The 21464-nt window shown below is 41.6% G+C and overlaps 1 protein-coding gene across 3 annotated transcripts in view; it reads right to left on the bottom strand.

Annotated features, from left to right (window-relative positions):
• The window catches only part of DST (dystonin), a 4096730-nt gene that overhangs the window by 39893 nt on the left and 4035373 nt on the right, over positions 1-21464 (bottom strand). For all 3 annotated transcript variants that reach the window (XM_044063350.1, XM_044063347.1, XM_044063348.1), the window contains one exon: positions 10286-10409. In XM_044063350.1, the coding sequence (XP_043919285.1) occupies positions 10286-10409 (124 nt within the window). The remainder of the gene's footprint in view (positions 1-10285; positions 10410-21464) is intronic.

Here is a 21464-nt window from a genome sequence, read left to right as displayed (position 1 = left end):
ATCCCAATCCCTCCGAGCTACATGCTCTAGGGACCTAAACCTTTTCACCACAATAAACAGAACATGCTGGAGGGATAGATTCCTGTCCCAGAGACTTCCCATACTCTGGAACAGACTACCTATCTATGTCAAACAGAGCTCCTCATTAGCACACTCCAACAAAAATCTTAATGATTGGATGGGAAATGGGAAATTCACCCCGGGGATCAATTCTGTGGCTCTGCTCAACAGGGGCACAGGAAAATAAATTTCTTGGGTGGTGAAAGCCAGGGTACATTTTTTGGCTAGGCTTGTATGGGCCCTAAGGCCGATAGCCTAGTACCTACCTATGAACACAGGTTCATAGGTTAGTACTAGGCTAACTGCCTTTGTGGGCCATTTTAAGCTTAGCCATTTACCCCATCTGAGAATCAAACCCTGGACCTTGTTAATGTAAGGTGAATATCTTAACCATTATGCCAACCTCCCACCCATAAAACACAACATCAGTGTGCCACACAATCACAGCCCTTAAGGCGAAATAACATACCTAACACACTAGTAATAGGTGACTCTATAGTCAGGCACACTGACGTCCTACTCACTAGGCTGGACAAGCAGAAGGTTACTGTTATCTGCCTGTTGGGAGCCAGAATCTGCCACATAACACAAGCACTCAGGTCACTCCAAACAAGTACAAATATGACTCTGTCATTGTTCATGTTGGTGTGAATGACCTGAGATGTACCTCCCTGGACTACATAAAAAGAGACATAAAGAGCTCTCTGATCATGCAGCCCAGGCTGGTATGACCCTGACCCTGAGTAGCATCCTGCCCTCACCAAGAATGATACATCAGTATGAAGACAAAATTATCAATTTTAACAATTGGCTAAGCTTCTGGTGTCATTCAAAGGGGATTCAGTGTCTGTCAGCCTGGGACGACATGCTTGACAAGCCGCGTTGCTTCGCAAGAGACAGCTTGCACCTGTCACTCCTAGGCTTTCGAATACTGGCCAAGGCTCTTGCTGCCCTCATACTGCCATTTTTAGGCAAGGCCCAGAAGTCAAACCCACCTTCATAAACAGCACAATTAACAAAAAACTGAGGGTTAAGCTACTCAGCGCCAGGAGTTTAAATCTCAAAATGCACATGCTCGAAGCACTCCTCAGTATGGAGAACTTCAACATCTGTGCAGTAACTGAAACTTGGTTCAAGGCTACAGACAGCACCCCAGCACTACTAGGCTACAACTCATACCACACATTTTGGCCACAGAACACGGACCGAAACACAAAAGGAGGGGGTGTATCAATATTCATCAAGGATACCTACACCTCCAGGTTAGTGGCGCAGCATGATACCTCTGAGATCATCCATGTGCAGCTAACATCGGGCAAATCTGCAGTGCAAATTGTGGCCTGCTACAGACCACCCTCCATGACCCAGGACCACCACTCCACCTTTCTGGAGACACTGGAAAACATGAAGGTCCTACCAATTACCCTGATATTGGGCAATTTCAATTACCCTACCATTCACTGGGAAAACTACTCGAGTACAAATTCCTAGGCCCAGCGCTACCTGGATTTCATCAACTCAAATGCCCTGGATCAGCTGGTAAACTCCCCTACCAGAGGTGAAAACATATTGGACCTGGTCATCACCAACATGGGCGACAGGTGTTCCACACCAGAGGTCAACCCGTCACTGGTTAGATCAGACCATAAACTAATCACTCTGGATGTCCAAACCCCACCACCACCCTCAACTAAGGAAACCACAGTAAAAAACATTTCTAAAGCAAACGTTACCTTACTTAAGACAGAGGTGGTAGGTTTCACAGCTCCCATGCTAAAGGATAACCCTGCCCAAGATGCAGAAACCTTTATAAATGCACTCTATGAGCACGTACAAGGATGCATGGATTGTGCCATCCCTAGCAAAACCAAGACTCACTCCTCTAAAAGAAGGAAACCAGTTTGGTGGACCCCTGCAATAAACAGGCTATACAATAGGAGGAAACTAGTTAAGAAAAAAAGCAAATCCCAAGAAGGATAGACATCCCCTGATCAGTATCAGTAAGAAACTGAGGTCCCTCATGAAATCATCCAAGGCTAACTTCAAAAGAAAAATAGCCAAGGATTCAAAAGATAACCACAAAGCCTTTTTTAGCTATGTTAAATCTAAGTGGCAACTCATGGATATGCACTGAACTAGTGCAAAATAGCACAAAATATATTGAACCTACTGATATTTCCAACATCCTGGCAGATAGATTCAGTGCAAACATCACCCCCCTCTCACCTCCAAAAGAGCCCACAACAATACCGTAAAAGTGTTGTGTCCCAAAAATCACAGATGCACAGGTGAAAACAGCCCTTTCAAAAGCCAAAAACAAAGCTTGAATGGGACCAGATGGTGTCCCAGGTTGCGTCTTGCATGAACTACAGAACGAACTAACCCCCCACCTAAACACGCTGTTCAACCTCAGCCTCTCCACAGGCTACGTGCCCATAGAATGGTGCACAGCAACGTTTATTCCTCTCCACAAAGGAGGGGCCACAACTGACCCTGGTAACTATCACCCCATAAGCCTGACTAGCCTGTTCTGCAAGGCTATGGAGCGCATCATCATGGAACTCATTAACAAAGACATTGGGAACCTCCAAACACTTGACCTGACCCAGTTTGGCTTTGTTAAGGGCAGATCATGCCTACTAAACCTGGTTGACTTCTTCGAGACAGTCACTAAGGCCATAGATGAGGGAAAGATGGTTCACACAGCCTACCTTGACCTCGCCAAGGCTTTTGACACCATTCCCCACTTGGGTATTACAGAAAAACTCACCAGCCCGAACATAAACCCCTGCGTCACGGGATGGGTTGCCAACTGGCTTACAGACAGAACTCACACGGTAAGAATAGCGGGCTCAAGGTCCGACTCTAAACCAGTCACAAATGGTGTCCCGCAAGGCTCGGTCCTGGGACGCCTACTGTTCAGCATATACTTCTCAGAAGTACAGGCAAACACAGTAGGACTATGGCTAACCAAGCTCACTGATGACTGCAAACTGGGAGCCATAATTGACTCTCCGGCTAACACAGACATCCTCCAAAAGGGCCTTACTGAGACGGACACCTGATGTCAATGTCATGGCCTCAAGCTAAATGCCAAAAAATGCATAGTCATCCCGTTTGGGAAAAACAAAACACCCACAAATTATCACATTGTGGCAGCCCCCTTAATACAGAAGAGGTAATAAGAGATCTGGGGACCCAGGTAGATAGTAATCTCTCCTTTGACAATCATATTGCCAAAATAGTTAGGAAAACCTTCTATGTGGCCCATCTAATTACTAAAGGGTTCACATCTAGAAATAAAGAGGTTATAGTGCCCCTCTACTCATCACTCATTAGACCCATCATAGAGTACAATGCCCCATTTGGGATGTACCTCACAAGACACTTCCAACAGCTGGAAAGACCGCAAAAGTACCTCACCAAGAGGATTACTGGTCTCAAACATATGTCCTATGCAGTCCGACTGAAAAAACTCCGGCTGTACTCAGTGGCATATCGCTTACCCAGAGGTAATCTCTGCCTGACTTACAAAGCCATGTCCAACTCAGAATTGATGGACATGCTTCACCTAAAGAAATCCAAGTCACTGCGAGCCACGTGCTCTAGTGAGCTAAGCCTTGCCACAACAATAAATAGAACATGCTGGAGGGATAGATTCCTGTCACAGAGACTCCCCATGCTTTGGAACAAAATTCCCAATAACATCAGGCAGAGACCCTCACTAACATCTTCAAGAGACACCTTGACGAGTGGATGGGTAACAGAAAATACACCCCAGGATCACTTCACTGGCTCTGCTTGACAGAGGCTCAGTTAATTAATCAATGGGGCGGTGAAAGCAGACACACTCTGGCTAGGCTTATAAATGCCCTCGGGCAGCTAGCCTAGTACCTACCTATGAATCTATAATGATGTAGGGGCTTGTTCCTCACACCATGGGGTAGTGGTAGGCTTTGCCTCCTGCAAAAAATAATACCAACTTTAAAGGAGAACAGTGATGCTAGTCATGTGCTGTTCTCCTGCATTTTCAGACTTTTTTTCTGTAATTCTGGTGCTTGCAGTTACTAGTATCAAAATTACAATAGGGAGCAGATGAGTTTACTCACTAAATGGCAAAAAAGGTATATTCTACCACTACATAAGCTTGCAAAATGACAAAAACAATGTCAAGTAAATATAACAGATTCATAGATTTTTACTAGGCTAATGACCCAGAGGGACTTTCTAAGCTTAGCCAAGTTTCCTCAAAAGAACAATGATGTCCTGTATCCAAACAGGAGATCGATGGCCAGGCACTTATAGCTACCTCTGTCCATATGGGACATGGGTGCCAGGCCTGTTCCTGTTCCTCATCCACTGGTCTAAGTTGCACTTAAGTTGGGTAACATGCAAACTCAGCTTCATATGGATGGGAAGTCTATTCCATAAGGTAAGCAGTCTATGGGACACATATCTTTCTCTCCAACATGTTCTGTTTAAGCCACAGACAAAATTCAGGTCCCTAGACCTTGTATTCCTGGCACTGTTTGAGTTGCATATTTGGGAAAGTCATAAGTATGGGGTTTGCGGATGCATTGTAAGACAGGCAAAGCTCATCCCTCAGCAATCTAATGAACACTGTGTAAAGGGAAGGGGTTTTAAGGTGCTCTGCAAAAGGCAGGTTTGTTACGCCTTCTATTCTTTTTGTAGGGAACCTCTGAGGTTTCTCTAGTTGCTGCATATGCCTGATCATGTGCACACTAAAGGGAGCATTGTACTCTATGACTGGTCTGATAAGGGAAGAGTACAGTGGGATAATGACCTCTTTGGACGTAGATGCCATACCCTTACTTATAAGTTGCACAGCATAAAAGGATTTCCTCACCACTGTAGCCAAGTGTTGGTTGAAGGCATGGCTACTGTCTATGTGCATACACAGATCCCTGACCACTGGGTCGATTCTTAGAGACATATTATGTCTCTAAGACATATTATCAACATGGTAATTAGCCAAGATGGTTGCCTTCCCAAGGGGTACCATCACACATTGCTTGTCATTGAGTTTAAGACCAAGGCTTTGGCCTGATTTGTTAATCAGAGATACGACTTCTTGAAGAATGCTAATGCCTGCACGGGAGTCAACAATAACCCCCAGTTTGCAATCATCTACAAACTTAGTCAGCCATAAACTTTCAGTGCTTGCTTCCATTTTAGAGAAATGCCAAAAAGGAGTGGGCCCAGTATTGAGCCCTGGGGGACTCTGCTAGTGACTGGCCTCTTGGTAGAGGTGGTCTCACCTATTTTGACCTCATAGGTCCTATCAGTGATCCAGCTGGCTATCCAAAGGGTGATAAAAGGATGTATACCTAATTTACTGAGCTTGTCTGTAATGCCTGAGTAGAGTATTTTATCAAAAGCTTTGGCCAGGTCAAGGTAAGCTGTGTGTACAGTCTTGCCCTCATCCATTGCTTGGGTGACCCTCTCAAAGAAGTCCATGACACTTAATAGGCATGGCCTTCCTTTAACAAAGCTGAACTGTGAAGGGTCCAGTGTTTGCAGGTTACCCATGTCCTTGTTTATCATGTTCATAATGATTCTTTCCATAGCCTTACATATGAGGCTGGTCAGACATATGGGCCTGTAGTTAGCCGGGTCACTGGTTGGATCACCCTTGTGCAGGGGAATGACTGCAGCCATCTTCCATTGATTGGGCACAAAACCTGATTGTAGGCTCCAGTTGAAAAATGATTCAAGTGGACCAGAGATGACATGCTTCATGTAAGTGTTCATGGATGCTATCAGGGCCCACTGATGCAATGGTTTTGGCCTTGGAAATTGTACTGATGACCTGTTCCCTAGAAATGGTTTGGGGTATTGTGGTATGCAGTATTTCCTTTAGACCACTGGGGGGGGGAGTTGAGGGAGAAATTGAGTTGAACCTCTCAGCCAAAGGTTGGTAATGGCCTCTCTCTGGTTCATTGGGATTTTTGCCATTTACAATATGTTCTGTGCATAGTTGCATATTCTCCTTGAGGTTACAGACAGAGCTGTAGAACACTTTGTGGTTGTCTTTTGCTTGAGAAACTATTTTCAAATTTAGCCTCTGAAGTATTAACTAACCCACTTAGATGCCTGTTTAGATTAGGCTTTCAGTATCCAGGGCTTTGTTCCTCCTACACTTGGCCAAGATTTTTTTTCTTTTGTTGTATAACCGACTAATTTTGTGATTCCACCTGGGGGGCTTGTCTTTTGAGTGGTCTTACAATGTGGGAAAAGCTTGGAAATAAGTGATGTGAACATGGCGAGGGCCTCCCATTGGGTGCTCCATCATCCACATCAGAAGGTTTTATCCTTGAAGACTACCCAGTTCCAGACATTTGCAAACAATGGAAGACCAGTTCCATCAGCAAGACAGATGATTAAAGTAGGCAGTAAGGTATGAGGGAGTGTGCGATGTACTTACATTGCAGTATACGTGGATGTTATAACCTTTGGATGAACCATAACATCTGTACCATGCACATTCTTACACACCTTACTGCACATAAAAATGGACATCGGTATTTCTTTTTTCATTTTAAAATTTATGTCTAGTAATGTATGTATGGCAATTTTATGTGTTGTTTTGTATTTTAATATAACATAGTTTCTTTATCCATTTTAACTAACTGATTGTTGTGCAAGCTCATAACTTTTTATGTATAACATTTTAAGGTTAGACATTCTAGGGACCCTTCTATCAATCTGCTGTTTACCATTGTGCAATTCCATTTGTCACTGTGATTTTTACAAATTACATTTTGTCTGAGTTGCACAAATTCAGTGCCACAATTCAAGTGGTGGTCCGTGGAATCTGTGATGAACATCTGAGGTCAAAATGTTACATTTTGACACAGTTATGCACATTATTTGAAAATATAAAAATGTTCTTATTTTGGGCATGTGTTGAAAATAATGTTGAAATGAGTGTGCTGTCTGTTTAACTGCTGTGTGGGGTTACATTGTTTTAACTATGTGGAGTTTTGGTATAAAATTTTCAGAATGGTCATTTTAAGGAACCTCTTAACAACTGTCATATGCTGTTGTCCAGTTCCAACCACAACTGTGCATTCGTACTCATTTCCAGAAATCATGTTTTGTACCAGAGTTGCAAAGTCTGAAGTCAGTTTGGAGTCAGGGGGCAGTTATGGTCTATACAGGATATGATGAAAAGCTGATGTCAAACTCTTACATACTGGCAAAGTTTTGGGCAGTTTTTAAAATGATATTTAGAAAAATGTGTTTTTCCTCATATTTTATTTACTTTTTACTGAAACTGTCCTTCTTATGGTTTCTCGGGTATTTTTTATTTCTGGACTTTCTTCTTTTTCTTCCATTTTTGAACACAGTTTCTGCTTTTTTGTTAAAGACAAAAGGAAATTGACTGCAGAATTGTCTTCTATTTCAGGTCACAAACAGTAGTGAGAGAAAAAAAATGACTGCTAGTGAGACTGTGAAAGCTGTTGTACTTAGGGTGAAAAGGATTTGTATGAATATAATAGACTGACTAATGAATTTTTCTTGTTTATTTTATGATGAATAATGAAAATCTGTTAGCTGAAACTGCCTTAAAGAGGATCTTGTATTGTGAAAGCTGCAATACCTGCACAGAGGACTGGGGTTTGATTACTGGCCCCAGCACTGGAAAAGCCAGGCAGAGAGGAAGAAGAACCATGAACGGGCGCCACTCACTTGCCTCTCCTGGCAGCACTCAGTAAGCACATGGGAAACTATCACTTGTGCTCGAGGAAGGGAGGGCAGGACTGCTTGCTAGTACTGCCCCTTGCAGAACTGAGGTGCAACCAGTACAATCAACACATTACACACCTCCTTCACTCATGAAATTGTGACTGAGCAGGTATGTGAGTTCACAAAAAAATTAAACCACCCCCAATGGTAACATAAATGATGGCCTCCTCCACTTGACTGTCACCCCAGTGATAGGGAGACGGTGGGCTGATTGGCTGGGGAAGCTGATGACTGTCAAGCAGGGGGGGGGGGGGCAAAAAGAAAAGTGCCTATTACATGAAGTTCAAGAAATCATACAATTGGGGTTTCAGTCACAGTCTGTAATTTCCACTGAAGGTCGCACCTTGCAGAGAGATATAAACAGATGAAATTTAACAAAACAAAGTGGAAACATTGGCCAAGGGTCTGAGAGTCCCAAGATCTCAAAACAGAAAAAGAGTAATGATACTGACTATGACGAATAAGATAACAAATCAGTCTATATATTAATATTCATTGTTTGTTTTATTTCATCAGTAATATTTTACTGAAAAAGTACTGTTACTCTAATACATAAGCCGATCAAGTAATTAAACAAAGAAGGATTCTAAAGACAATAATTAAAGGGTCTGCACAGCAAGGGTATAGGAAAAGCAGTGATATGTTACAAAAGAGTCAGCAGCATTAAATGAAAACTACATGACATCATAAGATATTTGAAGTGCTGTAATGTGAAATACGATACATCACAAGAGTGATTCTCAGACTCATATGAAGGACTCCTCCTTGAACTGCAGAAACCTCCACTATATGGTGTGGAACTGCCAATGATTATTTTATGATGCACAAGCTGAATAAATTATATTTTTATTACCCTGTGTCAAATGCATAGTACCTCTTACTACAGCAGACTGACTACTATCTGGAATTCTGCACAGTTACCTGGCTGGATATACAATACATAACCAAATTACTTGAGAAAAAAATGCTTCTACAAGTGATTCACTTTTGTGGTTACATAGTGAAACCCAGAAAATACCAGTGGCATAGTACTATAGATAAGAGGCATATGGAGATGTTGAGAAATCACAATGCTAACAGCATAACAGCTCAATCCTACATGCAAAGATATCCTGCAGGGTATCTAGAACAGTGAATCTGGATTACTCCACATCCTTGAATTGCCCTGGAATAAATGTTCCCCAAGATTTTTGGGAGTATGACTGACCACTGCACTATGACACATATGTCTATCTTAATTTAACAGGGATCTCATCAAGCAGAGATGGAGAAAGTATTCATATATCCATTCCATTGATGAACCCAGTGAGACCAAAATTTCTGCACTGTAGTGAGACATGCTGTATCTCACTCTAGGATGCAGTCAACAGCCTAAAATGAGAAGTTATACAATGTTTAATTCATTCAGTAACCAGATATTTTAAAAGCAACAATGAATGCATCTTCCTGGCTAAGAAATTAAAACAGCCAAAGAGACATATACATACTAATTTTATCAACAAAAAATGTAGGCACACTTACATGTTTGAATCCCAAAACTGTGTTTCCCCCAAATACATGCTGCAGTCCAATAAAAAAAATAAATTTTGAAACTTGCTGCCATTAAAACATTTTATGGGGAGGGAGGCCAAACCCCTCTGTACCTCCATTACTTACATAATTAACTCCAAGATCTCCATACCTAAGAGAAACTAAAATACTCTGAGGTACCACTTACCTCAAACTTGCTATATTCATCCTGTTGTTGGAAGCAGTTCCACACTTACAAGGACTGCAGATTATGAGCCCCAAAATGTTAATGGGTACCAATTTACTGATGTTAACAAATCATTTAAATATATTTTCACAACAATGAAATGGTTTAGCAATGCTACTGTTGGACAGGACCACACTATAAGTCAACAAAGAGCAACAAAGGGCAGCCAAAAGCTGCTTGCGACTCCCACAGCCATAGGTTGCTGAGCTCTGCTCTAGGCTCATCTCATCTCATCTACTTCTGAATGGCATAAACTGTGTACGACTCCTGGCTCAAGTTCACATATGAGTACAATACAGCTCAATTCTGAATATCATGATTCATCCAAACTAATTAATTTACAAAAATACTTTAAGACCAGAAAATATTTATTAAAATTATGATTTTCAAGTATTATTATAAAAAATATTCATTGAAACAGAAAATGGCATCTTCTAGGTTTTAAGAACTGATGAAATAGAGACATTCAGCATTTCAGAAAAAAATAACAACAGAACAGTGAAATGGTAATTATGTACAGTTAACTGCTATATAAGGTAAAATAAACCAGGAAACGGGCAGAAGTTGGACTTGTCGGCTCAACTTCATTCTGAATTCTGTAAGCATTTGCAGATAATTATTAGAAAGGATTTATTGAATATGAAATGTATTTCTGTGGATCTCCATTTTTTGCACACAGTAAGACTTTGCCATACTCACCAGCTACTTGTGTCCTGGCTCTGAAAGCTGCAGATGATATCAAGTTACTGTCTTCTGTGGACTGAAAGCTTTTTCCTGACAAATACCCTGGAAGCCGGAGTTTGGTGCCTTGAATTGGAGTCCCCTAAAGTAAAAAGAGCATTATTAAAAGATAAGCACATTTTTCATTTTTTTTTTCTTTTCACAGAGTTTCTCCTCACTTGAGTCTGATTACTAGATTACCACATTTAAAGAAGACATGTTAAGTATTTCTCTGTTTGCTGTCTAGACCTGACTTTGCAGTCTCCAGAACGTTATTTTGTCCTTCTTTGACACTTTATGTTATTTCCTTTCAGAGTTTGTCACAGTATTTTATACATTATTTGACCCACAGCAGCAAACTTTATAAATGTGAGTTGTTCAAAGATGACTGGGCAGCATAAGCATGACTGATAGGAAACATAACACCTATAGTTCAGGACTGACAGGAAACATGACACCTATAGTTCTGGACAGATGGGAAACATGACACCTATAGTTCAGGACTGACAGGAAACATGACACCTATAGTTCAGGACTGACAGGAAACATGACACCTATAGTTCTGGACAGATGGGAAACATGACACCTATAGTTCAGGACTGACAGGAAACATGACACCTATAGTTCAGGACTGATGGAAAACATGACACCTATAGTTCAGGACTGACAGGAAACATGACACCTATATTCAGGACTGATGGGAAACATGACACCTATAGTTCAGGACTAACAGGAAACATGACACCTATAGTTCAGGACTGATGGGATGACACCTATAGTTCAGGACTGATGGGAAACATGACACCTATAGTTCAGGACTGACGAAAATATGACACCTATAGTTCAGACACTGGGTGAGATTAACAGGGGGAAGGGTGCTACTACATTACACTTACAGGCATTCCAAAAATAAAACATTTTTTACTGCTTCTTGCCGGAATTTGAAAAGGATTAGATGTACCTATTTTCAGAGCCAGATTACAGTGAAATGTAGCCCTAGAGAGGGTAAGGAATCAGGACCCCCTGCACGTCCCCGCCCAGCTGCCCTTTCAGTGTCTTGCTTCTCTCTCTCTCTCTCTCTCTCTCTCTCTCCAGTTACCATAAAACACTGTTCAAAGTGTCAGTGTGCATACTATTGTCTTCTTTCTCTACAGTGACTATAGACATTTGGATTTAATATAAAAATTCTATTTCAGATTTTATAGCACAAACACTGATAGTCAATTGCTAAACAAAACAATACAGCTTCACAATGAAAACAGACTTAGCATGAGCAAAAGTAAACATCTTCACCCTTGAAACTCACATTCATTGAAAATGCATAAAAACCCACATTTATAGAAAATGCATCTGGCTAGTGGCGGATTAAGTGTATCTATGGGCTGTTTTCAAACAGTGGGTTCCTTGCACACAATTTTAGGACCATGAGTAAATGCATGTGTTCTTTGATTCTCCTTCCTGATTGTATTAAATTATATTCTTTGTTTAGTACAGCACCACTTGTTAGAATGACTTTTAAATTTATAATCTTGAATGTTTTTCTAGTAAGCAGTGAAACAAAACATATGGACCAATAATGAGAAGGCAACCAGTTTCAGAGCATTTTAACAGTAAAAGGCCACTCAAAGTGCTGTCCTTATAATTCACCAAGAGCAGTCAATATGTACAATCTCTGCAGAAGTATAAGTAATCTTAGTAGTTCCACACAAAAAAGATCTGTAGCTAATAAAGAGGTTGCTGCTGGAAAACAACTTTGCATTTCACTGCTTCATCTACAAATTCAGTGCCTGCAGCCAAAAATTATGTGCTGGTGATATGCAATAGAGAATAGCTAGCAAACCAACAACAGGTTCATAGTTCTTAGCCATCTCATTCAAAGGAGAACACACTCAGGAGTATTCAGTAGGTCAGGGTTGGCTTAATGGTTACAGACCGATATCCTAAATCAAATTTTCCTGCATTTTTATATTAGGCTGTCTGTCCTAACATTGAGTTTTCTGGAGCTTGCTTTTACTTACAGAAGTCTCCTACACAGTCCTAAAACCCTCTTGTATTCAGTTTCCCATGAGGTCCTAAAGCCCTCCTGTGTTCAGCAAGTCTTATGGCGTTTTTTATTTATAGAAGATTTTCACTTCAACATATGTTGCTCAATGTTCAGAAGAACTTCAACCTATCCATTCAGATTAAAATCTACAAGGGTTCATTCCATCCCACCATCCAGTTCTTAGAAGAACAGTAATGCCACTCATCTATAGAAGTAACCCACTCCCACCACCAGATCGTTCAGATCCTTAAAATAAAAATGGATTCTGCTCATTGTTTTTTGTAGCCATTTTCCCAGCACACAACACTTTCAGTAAAACAGAGCATCCATTATCTACTGTGGCCATTTTCCCAGCACATAACCCTTGTAATACACACACACACACACACACACACACACACACACACACACACACACACACACACACACACACACACACACACGCGCACTGCTCACTGTCTTGGTTGCTCTTCCAGCTGTTCTGATAAAAAATAATACTTTACTTATTATTGTTCAGTGCTAGCCACCTTCTAACCCCCTCTCCCGAATCTACTTTAGTATTTTTCAGCTATGCTGAATGGCTCTTGTTTGACACACCTTAGTATGACATGCTAGACCTACTTATGAATTTATTGTAACTTGAATTATGCTGGGCTAACACTGGGTCTAAAAGCTGAAAGTGACATACATAGATCAGACCTGGCATAGAGAAAGAGAGGCAGAAAATAATGCCTACTGAGTGATGCCACAGGAAAAGAAATAGCATTAATTATCCCCCCACTCTATTATATGATACAGGGAACATGAAAGTGGGCATTCCTAAACTAAACAACCAGAATGAGGATGAGGCCACAAGAATATGCTGTAACTGGACCTGGTGTTGTGTCCCTTTTTTGGAATCAGGCATATTGCACACTATAGAACAGGTGAATGCTCATTCTGGCAAGCTATTTCTTCTGACACTGTAACACATAAATCCTATGCACCATACTGCACTACTCCAAAACCTCTGAGACAGTTTTACAAAATAGGTACTGTCCTTCTCTCTGTAGTATGATGCAACAAAACATAACAGATCAACTTCTTGTTTGCTCCATGGACGAAATGTTCATGATGGTCACACACATTGTCTCCAGAGATTATCAAAAAAGCAGTAAATCAGGAAACTGCCATTTTAATAAAACTAGTATACTGAAGAAGAAAGAAAGGCAAACTCACTCCATATTGTGAGAAAACAAGACCTGAATGAAAACATCACATCACTATGGCTACACTTCACATGCCATGATAGAAGAGGAGAGAGAAGTGTTACAAATGAAAGCACTGCAGGGACTTGGGTGCTGCAAAGGACATTTAAGATATGATCGATCACATTGAGGCTTTTCTTGACACAGCTGCTGTTAAAGTATCTTAGCAAAGCTGTACTCTCCAAGCAAGCATTTAAGATTCATGAATCACATACCAGAAATGGATTATTTGCTTGTTCTAATTTTGGCAGTGTCAAACACACTGGCATGTATGTATGAAGTTAACATTCAATGCAAACTGGCTGTCTAAAATATCACTGCACAAAGAGAGATCTTAATAAGCCCGATGTGTTTAAAAGCAATTTGTGCCATGTGACACCACCATACAGCAAATATACAAAGTTTAATTTAAATGCCAAATACTCCAAAGTGCTGATGCCCAAACACATGGTTTTACCAAGAAAGAAAAATCAAATTAAGCAAACAACCAGAAATAATGTAATATTTCTAATTTGTGATAAATGCAGCTTCCACACTGTTATATTGTTCACATTAAAGTTTGTTGTCTTCCTCCCCTCCACCCATTTTTTCAACAACCCTTTATTACTAATCACCCTCTTTTAGGAGTCTTGTTAACTTCACTTTCAAGTTATCACCGGGGAAAACCGCAGAGAGAAATAGCAGCACATTCTTGCACATCTAAAGCCAATCTCATAGTCAGTGTAGACCAGTTAATAATACCTACCTGGTTTTGATGCTCATACCAAATTTTATCTATCCACTTTTTTCTACATCCCAAATTAATACTTTAACTATGAGATGAAACACTGTTATCTTCTCCTATTTTCCACCATATAACTAGCCTAAACTTGAGTAATGACTGCATAAGGTTAACTTAGTACTCAAAATATAAATGAAATCTGCACATCTACCACTTTTTTTGAATAAAGAATTTAATTCAGAATATGAAACATTATATTCTCTTATTGCTCCCAGACACACCTTACATGGTTAGTCAAAACAGAATGACAGCAAACTAGTCTACTTTCTGCTGCCAGCATTACAACACTTGGTATACTCAGGTGAAGTAAAAATTGCTTGATGCTCACAGACAATGATCTTTTACTTAACTTGAAGCAGTCTGTTTGTGAGAGATGCAAGTACCTACCCAATTCAATTGTTGCACTCCCACAATCAAACCCATCCTGTGAGCATCACTCACTTAAATATACTTAAACAACAATCAGCATACACACATGTGCATACAAGCACGAGCGTACACACACACACACACACACACACACACACACACACACACACACACACACACACACACACAAGCACATGTGCGCGCACACACACACACACACACACACACTTATACACACAAGCACATGTGCGCACACACACACACTTATACACACACAAGCACATGTGCGCACGCACACACACACACAAACACACACACACACACACAAGCACGTGGACGCACACACACACACACACACACTTATACACACACAAGCACATGTGCACACACACACACACACACACACACACACACACACACACACACACACACACACACACACACACACACACACTCATGCACACACAACAAATTATTGTGTTGAGTCAATAAAACTATCCTTACCCACAACAGACTAGTAGGTGCAAGACCCTGTGTAAATTATACATTGCATCACCATTTAGTGATAACACAGTAAACATTTGCCAGGAAACAGTCAATCCCAAACCAATTACACTTAAGCAATCTTCTAACAAATGTCTTCAGAAAATCAGGTAACATTCTAACATATTCTGGATGAACTCCCCTTAAGCAGGAACATGGTTGTCCTAAGAGATTTTAACTACCCAATGAATAACTGGGGGACTTATACTGCCACTGTTTGATATGCTCAAAATTTCGTAGATTTTATAAACAAAAACTCCCTGGATCAGATTTTTAAGGAACCTTACTAGAGAACAGAATACAACTGAACTGATCTTAGCATACACAGTATTTGTATGTGCCATCCCTAAGGTATTCCCCTGACTGGTCATATCAGATCACAAACTAGTAACCTTCTCCATCAGAATCTCCAAATTGCCATAAACAAATAACACAGAGTTCAAGGACTTCAAATGTACAAATCTCCTACAATTTTATGATGATATCACTAAATTTAATTATAACAATATTATCCAAAATAACAATACTATAAAAAGTTATTCAGAAAAGTTCTACTTGCACATGAACAAATGAATTAATTTGGTAATCCCAACAAGATCCGAGCAAATGGTTAGGTGTAAAAGCAAACCAGTGTAGTGGTCATCACGCATAAATTAACTATGTAATAAAAGGAATAAATGCCTAAACATATATAGCAAAACAAATGACCTCCATTTAAGGAGAAAATAAAACAGCAAAATAAGAAAATAAAAAGGAACATAAGAAAAAACAAAGGTATCCCATGAGCTCAGACTAGCTACAGAAGCCAAAGTCAGCTACAAATCTTTCTTCACTTACGTCAGGAAAAATAAAAAACAATGCCTATCATTGATCAGAAATAATTCATAATGCGACTAACGACTCCAACCCAGTGGATATTGCCAACATACTGGCCAATAAATTCAATGCTATCTTCAGCCCAGATACATCTAATCTAAACACACTTATCCCATGAAATCAATCGACCAACCATCATGAAAGAGGATGTAATGAAGGTACTCTCCAAAACAAAAAACACCTAATCCATGTGGCCTGACAACTTAACCAGTTGTTCAGTTATTACACTAAGCATGTACTGGCATACCCGCTCCTCAGACTCTTCAACCTGTGACTAGCAACTGACTTTGCCCCATGGGAGTGGTGCCCAGATGCTGTGATGCCACTCCCCAAGGGTGTCCCCACCACGGATACCAGGAATTACAGGTTTATCAGTCTAAAGCATCGTACATGGAAAACCATGGAAAGTATCATAACTGATCTAGTTAACCATGATATCAAAAGTTTTAAGCTGAACCTTGAGACATTCAGCTTTGTCAAGGGTAGATCCTGCCTAATGAAGCTGGCAAACTTCTTTGAGACAGTGTTATTCAGGCTGTGGACTGCAATCAAGCTATTGACACAGCGTATCTTGACCTCTCCAAAGCATGCGATACATGCATGCCTTGGCTAGGTATGTGACACATGCAAGTTGAAAGAGCTCCAAACTGACCCATATGTACTTAGGTGGATAGCCAACTGACTTAGAGATAGGACCCACACAGTAAGAGTAGGGGTTGCATCCACTGAAAGCAAGAGTGTGACAAGTGGAGTTCCATGTGGGATCTGTGCTAGGACCTCAGCTGTTTGGCATCTGCTTCTCAGATCTCTACTTACTAAATGAGGATCGCTGGTTAACAAAGTTAGTGAATGACTAAATCCAGAACCGCTGTCAAGTCTCCATCTGATATACATGCACTCAAGGATCAGCTTACACTCGTCAATAGCTGGTGTATTAAAAATGGGCTCAAACTCAATGCCAAAAAGTGCAACACTGTAGCTTTTAGTAAGCATCCAGTAGCTCCACCCTGTAACATACACCTTACAGCAGTACCGCAACTATGGGTCATGCTTTTAGATAGGAAATGATAATATTTCAGCAATAAACCTGTAATAAAGCAGTTGACAATATTATGCCTTTCTACAATATTCTAATGCGGTATTGATTTAAATGCAATAGAATACTGGGTTTCAAGAAGAGAAATTAAATGTAAAATTCCAAAACATGTGTGACGACCATGCACTGGCCCAGCAATCAAGGAGCCTCAATCCTCACCACTAACACCAGGGAGGTCGGCTCATAGAAGAGAAAAAGGATAACTAATACACACAGTAAAGTACAATTTCCCTTAAGTGCACACAGAGATCACAGTCAGTCTGGGGCTGATTGCTCCTGTGCTCACCAGGTCCCCAATAAGACTCCCCACTGGCACAGCTATAAGGTCCAGCTCTCAGCCTCACTCGGCAAGCTAAAACCTCCGGTACCCTCTCTGTCCAACCAGTGCTTCGTGTCCCTGCCAAGTAGCTGACACAACACACACACACTTTGAGATAAGTATTTATACAAATTCACAGACCCTCCTGGGAAAGGCTGTCACAGATTCTCCAACTGTGCCCCTTTGCCCAGACTATATGGTAGTAATTACTGGCACCACCCAGTTAATAATATCAGCTACTAATAGGCCCTTAAAAGGGTGTCCAATTATTACTGTGCAATATTAATATCCAATGGTAAGCCACGGCAGTGCAGCGGTAGCATTGTCACCTCACAGCAAGAGGTTCTCCCGTTCTATTCATTGGCTGGAGCACCTTCTGTGTGGAGTCTGCATGTCCTCTCCACGGTCGAGTGGCATTCGAAAGACATGCGTGAATGGGCGTGCCTTAGTTGAAGGTTGGGAGTCGGGGAGGCACCTCGGCACCGTAAAAATCAGCTGCCAATCCTTAGTGGACCGGAGTTCCGCTGTGGCGACCCCTAACTGGGAAAAGCCAAAAGAAAAACAACAATATTAATATCCAATGGTAGTATGACTAACAGTCAAGGCTTACTTTAGAGTGGCCTATTACAATAACCTCTGTAAATATGCAATGTACTCTAGAACTTATCTGTACACAAATCAGCCACAGATAGAAGGTTTTAAAAATCCTAATTAATTTTTACTAGCTTTAACTATTCCTACAAGAAATCACAGTGCTAAGACTTACATGTGAGTACAAGGCAGAGTGCTGGTAAGTTGGATATCCAAGATCAAAATGCTTTTCAGTCTCTTGTGATAAATAGTATTTTAACATTACTAACAAACATGTCTCTAAGGCCCTTCCAAAATTACATCATTTTTGACACTTAGGTTTTCCCAGGCAAACAAACTGCATTATTTAGCAATCTAACACCTGCACAGAAACTTACAACAATAGAAGACATTTCACATGTATATGCTAACAGAAACCAAAGCAATAAAACACATTCCACATCTAAATTCTGGTCATAAACTTTAGCCGTAAAACAATGGGCATGAAATCTTCATCCAGCTGCCCTGGAGACGAATTCTAACATTAAAGATATTTATAAGATCTTTTCAACTTAAAAAGACACATTTGAAATACTTGGCTTGGTTTTCCTTACAGCAGATGGTAATGTTGCAGCAATCTTGAAGTTCACATTTTACAGTGTTTTCTTACATTTAAAAACACAAGCCTGTATTTTACATTTATTTATGCAGTTGACAGAATTATGTATCAAATTCTATTTGACTAAGCTGGCAGCCTTCGCCCATCTCTCCCAAATCGTCACATCCCCCCCCCCCCCCCGGGGAACTCAAGCAAGTTTTTCAAGTGCCCCTTGAGAAACTTCGCTTGAGAGTGTCAGGTCTATCTGGGTGTACCTCATCCCATTCCCTGTCTTGAGAGCCCATCTGCATTGGCATTGCTACTCCCACTGTGGTGCTGCACTGACATATCATATGCTTGCAACCCCAGACTCCATCTTAGCAGCTTGGCATTTTGCTGACTGTCTCTCTTTAACCATGTTAGCGGGTTATGATCTGTCATCACAGTGAATTTTCTTCTATACAGATAAGGCTGAAGTTTTTATAGTGCCCACACTATTGCTAGACATTCCTTTTCTCCCGCTGCATAGCATTCCTCCCTGGGTTAGAGCCTACGACTGAGATAAACCACTGGGTGCTCTTCTCCCTCTGAAGAAATCTGGCTAAGTACAGCCCCCACCCCATAGTTTGAAGCATCCACCTGCACAACAAATTATTTGCTATAGTCTGGACTGGCTAACACAGGGGGTCCTCCCAAAGCTTCCTTAAGCATCTGAAATGCCTGCTCACATGTTGGGGTCCACACTACCTTATCTGGCCTATTCTTCCTTGTCAGGTCTTTGAGGGGAGCAGCTATGGTACTATAATTGGGAATGAACTTTCTGTAGTACCCTGCTGTCCCCAAGAATGCCCTCACTTGCTTTTTTGTAACAGGTGCAGACCATGCCTGAATAGCTTCCACCTTGGCAGGTTCTGGCCTTATCTTACCACTCCCCACTCTATGTCCTATGTCCTAGATAGGAGAACTCTGCCATACCCACCTGACATTTGCTCAACTTAATGGTCAACCCTGCCCTCTGTAGTCTGCCCACCACCTCCCTGACATGCTGAAGGTGCTCTTGCCAGGAATGGCTGTAGATAGCAATATCATCCATGTAAGCAAACCCTCCATCTCCTGCTAAGATATGATCACCTAGCCTCTGGAAAGTCACTGGGGCATTCTTCATCCCAAAGGGCATCTTTGTGAACTCATACAAGCCAAAAGGAGTCACAAAGGCTGACCTCTCTAGCACTGGGAGTCAAGGGTACCTGCCAGAAACCCTTGGTAAGATCAATGGTTGTAAGGTACTTAGCTCCACCTAGCTGCTCTAGGGCCTCATCTGTCCTGTGCATGGGGTAAGCATCTGATTCTGTGTGACTATTGAATTTCCTGTAATCCACACAGAACCTGTTGCTGCCATCCTTCTTTAGCACCAACACCACTGGTGAGGCACATGGATTGTTGGACTCTTGAACCACCCCTAGTTCCAACATATCCTGTACCTCCTCCCTCAGAGTCTGTTTGACTCTCTCAGGCACCCTATAAGGGGCCTGCCTGATAGGCCTTTGGGGTCCTGTATCCACCTGGTTCTGCACCAGGTGGGTGCTCTCTGGTTTCCCGGTGAACATGCCCCCAAACTCCTGCAACACTGCTTGGATTTCTCGAACCTGGGTAGGAGATAGCTGCTGGGACATTGCTACCCCTTCCACCGAAGTGTCAACCCGAGCCTCACTGAGGAGATCAGTCACAAGATCTCTCACAGACTCCTCCTGCAATCCACTGCAAATGCTCAGCACAAGGGCCTCCCTATCATGGTAAGGTTTCATCATGTTAACATGGTACAGTTTGTGTCCCTGCAATCTGCCTAGCACTTCCACCATGTAGTTAACATCACTTACCTTTCCTACCACCTTGCAGGGTCCCTCCCAAGCTGCTTGCAACTTGTTGTGTCTGACAGGAATGAGAACCCTACAGCATATTCTCTAGCTCTAGCATTACTGTCATACCACACCTTTTTCTGTTGTTGGGCTTTTGCCAGGTTCTCCTGGGCCAGGACCATGAGTTCCCTGAGCCTTGTCCTGAGGTTCAGGACATATGCCACAACAGACTCCTTGTGAGACTCACACTCACCTTCCCACTCATCTCGAATTAAATCTAGAGGTCCCCTCACCCTATGCTCATACAGCAACTCAAAGGGTGAAAAACCTGTGGATTCCTGGGGAACCTCTCTGTAAGCAAACAACAGATGGGGCAAATATTTTTCCCAATCCCACTTCAACTGATCTACAAATGCCTGTAGCATGGACGTCATTGTAGAGTTTAACCTCTCAACAAGACCATTAGTCTGGGGATGGTAGGGGGTGGTCTTCATGTGCTTCACCCCACAGGACTTCCACACAAGCCAGCAGGTCTGACATAAAATTGGCACCTCTGTCAGACAGTATTTCCTTTGGAAAACCTACCATGCTGAAAATCTCTAGCAAGGCATTTGCCACCTTCTCCACCTCAATGCAGGACAAAGCCACTGCCTCAGGGTATCGTTTAGCATAATCTACAATCACTAGGATATACTTTTTCCTTGTGGAACTTGGGGTACTCAGAGGACCCACAATATCCATAGTTGCCCTCTGAAATGGCTCCTCAATCACAGGCAAAGGCATCAATGGAGCTCTCACCTTGTCTCCTGCCTTGCCTACCTTTTGGCACTGCTCACAGGTCCTGCAGTACCCTGTTACA

Source organism: Protopterus annectens, chromosome 2.part1 (genome assembly GCF_019279795.1).
Source record: "Protopterus annectens isolate FY-2018-M chromosome 2.part1, PAN1.0, whole genome shotgun sequence".
Classification (NCBI taxonomy): domain Eukaryota; kingdom Metazoa; phylum Chordata; order Ceratodontiformes; family Protopteridae; genus Protopterus; species Protopterus annectens.
Note: the sequence above shows the minus strand (reverse complement) of the source record. Positions and strands in the feature narration are given on the sequence as shown.